The sequence below is a fragment of the Garra rufa genome, chromosome 14 (genome assembly GCF_049309525.1).
Source record: "Garra rufa chromosome 14, GarRuf1.0, whole genome shotgun sequence".
In the NCBI taxonomy this organism is placed as follows: Eukaryota; Metazoa; Chordata; class Actinopteri; order Cypriniformes; family Cyprinidae; genus Garra; species Garra rufa.
In genome coordinates, this window is record NC_133374.1 from 12,844,333 (window position 1) to 12,853,567 (window position 9,235).

General features: G+C 36.2%; 1 protein-coding gene across 1 annotated transcript in view; it reads left to right on the top strand.

Moving 5' to 3' along the window:
- Nucleotides 1-400: 400 nt before the first annotated feature.
- stard13b (StAR related lipid transfer domain containing 13b) overlaps nucleotides 401-9,235 on the top strand; it is a 114,204-nt gene continuing 105,369 nt past the window's right edge. The window contains exons 1-2 of the mRNA XM_073817282.1: nucleotides 401-640; nucleotides 5,888-6,936. Coding sequence (XP_073673383.1) covers nucleotides 6,031-6,936 — 906 coding nt within the window. The 5' untranslated portion in view covers nucleotides 401-640; nucleotides 5,888-6,030. The remainder of the gene's footprint in view (nucleotides 641-5,887; nucleotides 6,937-9,235) is intronic.

Sequence of the window (9,235 nt, forward strand, 5' to 3'; positions counted from 1 at the left end):
GACACATCCGCAGAACTTCCTGGATGATCCAAACAACTCTCCCAAAGCAAAAAGCCACGGTAAAGTAAAATATCTTCTTTTCTTTCCTGTTCTGTCCATTCCTTTTGTTTCAAAAGTATCCGTATGGCTTTCTGTGGGTTTAACGGTGGCGTAACCTGGAATGCATCCAGCCTGTTGAACTGGGGGGGTCAGAGCCATACAATGAGACATGGATCTGTTCTCCTTTACAATTAAAGCCAGTCCAGGTCATTTACATCCAAATATGCTGTGTGCAGGCCTTGTTTACACAACAGTATCTCTCTCTCTCTTCCTCTCTCTCTTACCCTTTCCCCTCAGCCGTGACTCCTCCTCCAAACCATCATTCTAACAACTATACATTCTTCCTCCCCTTCCACTCTTACTCTGAATGACTTAGTCACTGCATGCTGAGGCTTCCCGTTGCCTGTGGGGATTTTGGGGAATTTGTGATGACAGCACCTCTCCCTCTGCGGAGGAGTTGCCTTGAATTTCCAAGGAGAAGAACCAAAAGAGACGCTCGCGAAGGCCTCTTGGTTTTAATGGGACCTTAGACACTTTCCACGCTGCTCATCATGACCACAACGGCCGTTGGACTTCCCAGCACATTGTGAAGTACTTTAAGGTGAGATGGCCTTCATTGTCCTAATATGCAGAAGGCGCTCTAGGGCTTCAATGCTGACCTGCTGGAGACTCTTCAATGCAGGTGGATGACGGATAAAGTTCATGACAGGAAATACTGATAGCTGAAGTGTCTGCCAAATGAATATATTTAATGTGCTTCTAAATGTGAAAGTGAAATGTCAGGACTCGCAGGAAAATGTTAAATATGCTTTCAACATCTTTATACGGGTGGTTCATATGTTCTGTGGCTTGACATTCAGCATTTATTGCATCTAAAATTATTTAAATAGCATTTTGCTAGTTGTTTGTAATTATTTATGCATGCAGGTTGACCTTTTAATGGAGAGACTACATAACAGAAGCCTGTTCATAAAAAAAGTAATTGCTTCTTTATTTCCCATAATTGCCACTTTATGACTTCCACTGCGATTTTATATCTTGCCATTTTAGAGTTATATTTTGCAATTATGACTCTTTCTTTCAATTGCATCTTTATTTCTCATAACTGCCACTTTATATGTCTTAATATGTATTTATATCTTGCAATTTGAGCATTAGAGTTCTCACTTGTGAGTTTATATATTGCAGTTTAAGGGGTAAATTTTAAATGCATCTTCTCATAATTTAAAGGTTGTTTTTTGCAATCTTATATCTATACAGTGGGACTCTATTTCTTATTTTAAACTGTACTGTACAATTACAATTTAAATTTTTACTTTCTTTCGGAAATATTTTTACACATCGGTAGTATTGCATGGCAATTTCCTGTTTTAAAATTTAAAATAAAAAATAATCATTAAAAATAAAAATCAAAAATGCTCAAAATTGTCATAACAAACATCAGAAATGTGACAGGAGTCCCAGGATTTTTTTAACTCACACGTGTCAGTAACTCTGTGTATGTTTTTATAGGTCCATTACAGTCGTGGTGAAACATACACCGTGTAATGAATTAATAACGATCTCTGTAAAATGAATGGGAAAGGCAGCGTTAACAGTCACTCACAGTGTGTAAAGTGAAAAGAAAACACTGCTTGCCCCTTTTCATGTATTGCAACACTTTGCGCTCAACGAGAAACTTGTAGAACGCTTGAGTGACATTCACAGTGCAGAATCCTCTTTGGCTGTTTGGATCAAGTCTTTTATACAGCTGGGAATGAGGAGGCCTCCTTTTACTGTGGCTTTAGAGAAAAACGGGCTAAAGGAAAGGAGGTGAGAGGACTAGATCTAATCAGGGTTGCACTTGCAACACTGTTTCTCATGAGAGACGATGTTTTTTTCTTTTTGGAGAAATTACAAAACAAATGTTGTTACTTCCAAATGTGCTACATGTAAATATGAATCCTGTCATATTGAGTGACATTTTTAAAAGGATACTAAAGACAGTTTACTTGTTATATTTTGGTATATTTCAAGATTTTAGGCTAAAATTTACATGCACGTATAAAGAAATGTGTATATTTTGGGTTCTATCCATACATGATCAGTAATACACTACCAGTCAAAAGTTTTTGAACAGTCAGATTTTTTTTCTCTGACTGTACTAGTACAAAAACTGTACTATTTTTACTATTTAAATTTGTTTTCTCTCTTTGAATATATTTAAAAAAATGTAATTTATTCTTGTGAAATCAAACTGATTTCAAATTTTAAGCATCATTACTCCAGTTACATTATCCTTCAGAAATAATTCTAATATTCTGATTTGCTGCTCAACAAAACATTTAGTTTAGTATTATTATTATGTTGAAAACAGCTGAGTAGATGTTTTTCAGGTTTCTTTGATGAATAGAAAGTTCAGAAGAACAGCGTTTATCTGTAATTAAATTTTTTGTAACATTATAAATGTCTTTATCATCACTTTTGATTAATTTAAAGCATACTTTCTAAATAAAAGTATTAATTTATATAATTTGTTTCCCCAAAAAAATAAAAAAAATAAACTGGCTCCAAGATTTTGAATGGTATAGTGTATAATGTTACAAAAGCTTTTTATTTGAGATAAATGCTGATCTTTGGATCTTTCTATTCATCAAAGAATCCTGAAAAAAAAAATGCACTCAACTGTTTTAAATATTGATAATAACAATAATAAAATGTATATTAAACAGCAAATCAGCATATTAGCATAATTTCTGAAGGATCATGTCACACTGAAGACTGGAGTAACGATGTTGAAAATTCAGCTTTGAACATAGGAAAAAAATTACATTTTAAAATATATTCAAATAGAAAGTTATTTTAAATAGTACAAATATTTCACAATATTACTGCTTTTGCTGTGTTTTGAATCAAATAAATGCAGGCTTGGTGGGCAGACGAGACTTCTTTAATAAACATTTAAAATCTTTTGACTAGTAGTGTATACTGAATGTAATTACTAAATGTAGTTTCATATGAGCATGTTTGCATGTGTATCACAGGCACATGGAAAGTCAGAGCTGTAGGTGGTTGTGTGTCACTGACTTTGCCGGGTGTTTGGTCACTGTTCTTATCAGCTTTTAAAGGTTAAAGCCCTCAGGTTTTGTTAAGGGCAGGTGCATGTTTTCCTTTCTCTTGATGAAATTTGACCATGTTTTTTTGAGTATGTGTGTGTGTGTGAGATAGATAGAATGTGAGCGAAGCACAAGGCAACGTGTTAAATGAGTGAAGGCCACAGTCAGGGCTGCCAGCTGGCCCCCTTCTCACATTTAACACCACAGATACAGCACAATAAAAAAAGCTCTGATTTTCTATGCATGCTTGGGAGTTCACAGGAATATTCAGTATTTCCATCTGTTGATGACCACTGGCAAAAAGTTCCATACTGGAAGGTGCATGAAAAGAAACTCTTTGTAAAGATAAGCTATATATATAACAAAAACGTAATGCCAATGTTATTTGTAATTTGCACATTTCTTTTCGCACCCTACCGTTTACCTGTCAGATGCAATTAATTTAGGTGCAATTAAGTTAATAAATCTGACAAATTTCACACTATAACTCCCTTGTCTGAAACATCCTGGCAAGAATAATCTTTCACAGTTCATCTCTCTAGATGATCTTCCTCAACTCAAGGTGTCAGAAAGGAATGTTTTTTCTTTCTCCACCAGTCAGACTCTTCCTATGGTTTAATGTGTGTTTTTGTGGAGCGTGGTTGGGGGGTTAATGAGGGGGTTAGCAGGGTTGCTAACCACAGCCTGGTCTGGGACATTTAGGTCGTCTGATGAATGGATGGGTACATTGTAAATCAGCCACTGGAGAGCGAAGAGCTGGATTCCTCATAGCACTGATGTCACCACCATCGTGCCTTCAACAGATCCAGACTTGAACGCTTTTAGCCTGAGCCAGATGTTCAACCCCTCAGATCCCCTGTTATTCCCTCCTGTACTTCTGCAAGATTCCTTGTTATTCCCTCTTCGCCTCTCTGGGGATCCGTTAGCCTCAGTGAGATTCTCTGCAATTCCCAGAAAGTCTCATTGGAATTAAGTCTTTCTCCATCTGTGGGATTCTTTGGGATTTTTATTTTGACTTTGCCTCCCTGGGTTTCCTAATTACTCTTTCTATCCATTTCATTCATATTTCCTCATATTTTAACTCCTTGTGAATACAGAGCAGTGCTCCAATGTATCTTTATCTCATTTAAGGCAATACTCTGGGTTAAACACCGTACATATTTGGCATAGTGTTGATTACCTTGAGTCTTTGTTGAAATAATACTTCTGCTTTTCCATAAGAAGCAATGCTAAGATGTTTTCATCAGATTCATCAAAAAGAAAAGAAAACAGCTTTTCGTTTGCACTTATATCATGGTTTGGTCAGTTACCCAGATGCGCGGCCATATTGGAGATACTCGGATGTAAACAACACCATTGATTGCATGGTTAATGTACTACTAAATATGTTGTTCTTGCTGTCTAAACTACTGAATTAACATGTGGAAGCTGCTAAATCATATAGAGAAGGATTTAGTAAGCAGGAAAGGGTACAATATTTTGATGAACTAAAGTTAATTAATTAAGATTTTAGCCTAATATTTCACCTACCTAACTGGAAATGATAAGAACAAACATTAATGTCATTAAGATTCTTGCTCTGGAAATCCTGGTTCAGTTTGGCCAACCACAAACATCTTTGTTCCTCAGATGGTTTTTTGCACTCTTCTTCTTAATTTGTTATAACTTTTGGTGGGCTATAGTACTCTAAATGTTTTTCCCGGTCTGACTGATTAGTACAGCTCAAAACATGACAATAATTCATCATTTTCAGCAACAATAATCAGCAAAATATGCGAGTTTGATTCAGTTCAGTGGCATTGTTTACATTCAGTGCCGCCAATGTGGCCGATTGATGACATGTCGTGAAAACACTCTATCGGTTAGAATTTTAAAACTCCTGTAGTCTGAACCCCACTTTAAACCATCTAACTACAGTTTAGGCCAAAAGTTTACATCCCCCTTTCAGAATCTGTAAAATGCTCCAGAAGAAAAAACTATGCATTAAAAGCCGGGGGGTGAAAACTTTTGAACAGAATGGAGATGTGTACATTTTTCTTATTTTGCCTAAATATCATATTTTTTAAATTTAGTACTGCCCTTCAGAGGCTACAGAAGATACTTACATGTTTCCCAGAAGACAAAATAAGTCAAATCTACCCTGATCTTCAAACGCAAAAACTTTTCATCCCCGGCTCTTGGTTTTAATAATGCATGGACAACTATCACTAAACAAAAAACACAGCTGTGGAATCAAGGGGATGTAAACTTTTGAACTGGGTCATTTTTATAAATTCAACTATTATTTTCTCTTGTGGACTATATGTAAACATATTTTATGTGAAATATCTGATTCAGATCAGTACTAAATAAACAATAACATGCATTTTGTATGATCCCTTTTATTTTGGTACAAAAAAAAAATACATTTTGCAAATTTGAAAGGGGGATGTAAACTTTTGACCTCAACTGTAGGCCTGGCACTCGTTGACCATCTAAAAAGTGTCCAAAACTGTCTAAAACCTGCAAAATTGACCAGTTTGTTCTGGCAAAAACCACTATTTGTCACCCTTTGACTGGTTTAAGATGTTTTTACCAGCAAGACTGAGAACAACACCATCAAAAAAAAAGTTAGGCTATTGAAACATGATTGCTTTGGATAAAAGTCTGTGAAATGGCATAATCACACTTAAGCATGCTAATTATGTAAATGTACCTAGCTTGATGCAGTCATTTAAAGCAAACTCATTATAATTTCTGTTCTTTCTTTTCAGGATGGTTGGCACAAATTGCTAATTAGCACAGAGGAACCAGTTCAGTCCAAATGGTGGAACATGACGAACATAGCAATTTCTGGCATCACACAAAAACTCTTTTGGATATTCCTTATGGCTAGTTTCAAGCTGTAGTCTGAAACATGGACAACCAACCCATGATGACTTTAGAAGGACAGCGGTCATCAGCTTTGCAAGAGGCCCCCAAAATGACTTTCTCAGAAGAGGTTTCAATGGCAGACTCAACCATGGATAGAAACCTGACGTTAAAAGATACTTCTGATTCACTGCCGTCTGTTATAGATGAGCCTTTGGAAGACCAAACACAACTTGAGCTGAACAATGAGAGTTTGTCAGAGAAGATCAAACAAATTGTACCAGTACTCGTCAGCAAAGATGGACCTTGTCTTCAAATCTCAAATGTTCTCACTAAAGAAAACACAGTGAAATACATTGAACATCAAAGCACTTCTGCTTCAACCCCAAAACTTGAACTTAATGACATTTATTGTGAACCTGACCTGGATGCTGAGACCGGTTTCAGCTATTTTTCAACTCCCTCAGATAGTCCGGTGCCAAACACCTCATCTACTGCTTATCCTTTCTCTAATTTGACGGTCAGAGCCATATCAGAACCTGCTTACTCTTATGCATCCTCTCCAGTGGGACCGTCCCACCTTGAGCACCCTTACTCAGCTCCTTTACCAGTCTCCAAGGGGGCCGATCTACCCCGAATCATTAAACACAAGCCCAGCTCCATTACCTTTGGAGATTACGATGACTTTTTGGGTCTGATCCAGAACGCCCGAGCCAATGAGAGTTCAGATGCCTGTGAGACCTCTTCTGAAGACGAAGGCCGTGATGTGGTCTTCCATGATGATAGTGATGACGTGTTTCTCCAGAACTCCAGACAAAACGGGGGTGGATTGGAGAAACAAAGGAGGAAAAGAATCTGTGAACAAGCACATAAAGAAGGAAGTTCAAGCACCAAGCTGCCACCCACCAGAAGCAGCAGCTATGAGGCGGAGGAGGAGAGCAGCAGTACAGAGGTGAGGGTCCGATGTTGTTTAGATGTTTAATAGGCCTTTTGAGATTTGTTAATGAGAAGTTCACTTCCAGAAAGCATTTCCTGATAAATAACTCACCCCCATTGTCATCCAAGATGTTCATGTCTTTCTTTCTTCAGTCAAAAAGAAATTAAGGATTTTTCTCCATATAGTGGAGTTCAATGGTGGCCAATGGGTTGAAGGTCCAAATTAAAGTTTCAGTGCAGCTTCAAAGGGCTCTACACAACCCCAGAAGAGGAATAATGGTCTTATATAGAGAAACAATCTGTCATATTCTTAAATTTTCATTCATCTTCTTTTTACCACAAATGCTCATCTTGCACTAGCTTGACCTCGCTTTTCAAACGTGATTATGCAATACGTGAAGATGTATGCGCATTGAAGAGCAGGTGCAAGATAACCATTTGTGGTTAAAAAGTATATCTTTTTTTTTTTAAAGAAAATGACCAATCGTTTTGGTGATAAGATCCTTATTCATCGGCTGAGATTATGTAGAGCCATTTGAAGCTGCAATTTGGACCTTTAACCCATTGGCCACCATTTAAGTACTTTATATGGAGAAAAATTATGGGATGTTTTCTTCAAAACTTTAATTTCTTTTCGACTGAAGAAAGAAAGACATGGACATCTTGGGTGACATTGGGGTGAGTAAATTATCAGGAAATTTTCATTCTGGAAGTGAACTTGTCCTTTAAAGCAGGATATCTTGTCTGTAAAGTCTTTTTGTTGCTTGTCATTCAGCGGTGTATAAATATCACTAAATGTTAAACTTCTAAAATGATTTCAAGCCAATGTCTGGTCAAACCAAACTGTTTTGGTGACCATTTCAGCTTAAAGTGCTGTTCAGGTTTCTCATAGTCACTAAAAACCTTGAAATGTTGGTGAGTTTCTGATTGCCAGGCCTGTGAAAGTCATGGCAGGTAAAAAAAAAAGCCATGTAAAAGTAATGGATATTTCAGTAGTGAATATAGATATTTCTAGTGTTGCTTTTGATCTTAAATATTTTATTGACTAGATTTTGCGCTTGTTTAGATTAAACCTAGTGAATTGTTCTTTCAGGCATATTTGTTTGAATGAGTTAGTTAAACAGGTTCATAAATCTTTCAGAAAGACTTGGAATTGCTTTGGAATTTGGCCTTCGAATTGGTCTGAATCAACTCCTTTTCCAGTTATCTCAAATAACTAGATAAATCATGGAAAAGTTATGGAAATTGATTGGTCAAAATTTATGGGGTTATTTAGGGTTCAAGGTTCATGGAACATGATCTTTACTTAATATCCTAATGATTTTGGGAATAAAAGAAAAATCGATAATTTTGACCCATACAATGTATTGTTAGCTATTGCAACAAATATACCCGTGCTACTTATGTTTTGTGACTTGTTTGACTTGTTTTGTGGTCCTGGGTCATATTTGATCTTTTTAGGTCACATTTATTTGCATACTAAATTGAGAAGGCACTCATATATTCTTTAGGAAAATCAAAGTGAGTTGAATAACATTCACATATTTGGAATTACCAGCTGATAGGCCATTCATGCCATCAAGTGAAGCTTTTTTGAACCTCTGTTTTCATGGAATGCCGTGTCTGATGTCCTTCCTGTCGCCTGTCAGACCAAACGTCTCTTTAGCAGTGAACTTAGCTGTCCATTACTTAAAACTCCATTTAGTTGGAGCCAGTCATGGATGATTTGCATCTTTCTACTTACCTCATGCCTGGCCTGACTGTTGGCAACCTGTGACCTCCCCATCCCAAGTTTATTGGCCTTTAAAGAGATGTCACGTGGACACGTATGAAAACACAATAGCTTATTCCCTACCATGCTTGGTTAAAAATCCCATACCATTCATACCAGAGATAACCAGGACAAAGAGTAAAGTTGAGGCGATCACACCCTCTTATTCTGTTCTTATCACTACATAAGCGCAACGTCAATGTTGTTCAGTATTTCTATTCATTTTGATATCGACTTTAGCAATTGTTTGTCGATTGAATAAGTAGCCATCTCTTTATCATCATGTTTTTAATCTATTTTTTATTTATCTTTTTTTTATGTCTGTTAAATAGATTTAATTTTAATTAATTCTGCACATTGTATTTATTATATAAATTTTAGTTTTTATTGTCATATCTGTATTTTTGTTTATATATATATATATATATATAATAGCTTATAATGTGTGTGTGTGTGTGTGTATATATATATATATATATATAATAGCTTTAATTTTAATTCTGCACATTGTATTTATTATATAAATTTTAGTTTTTATTGTCAC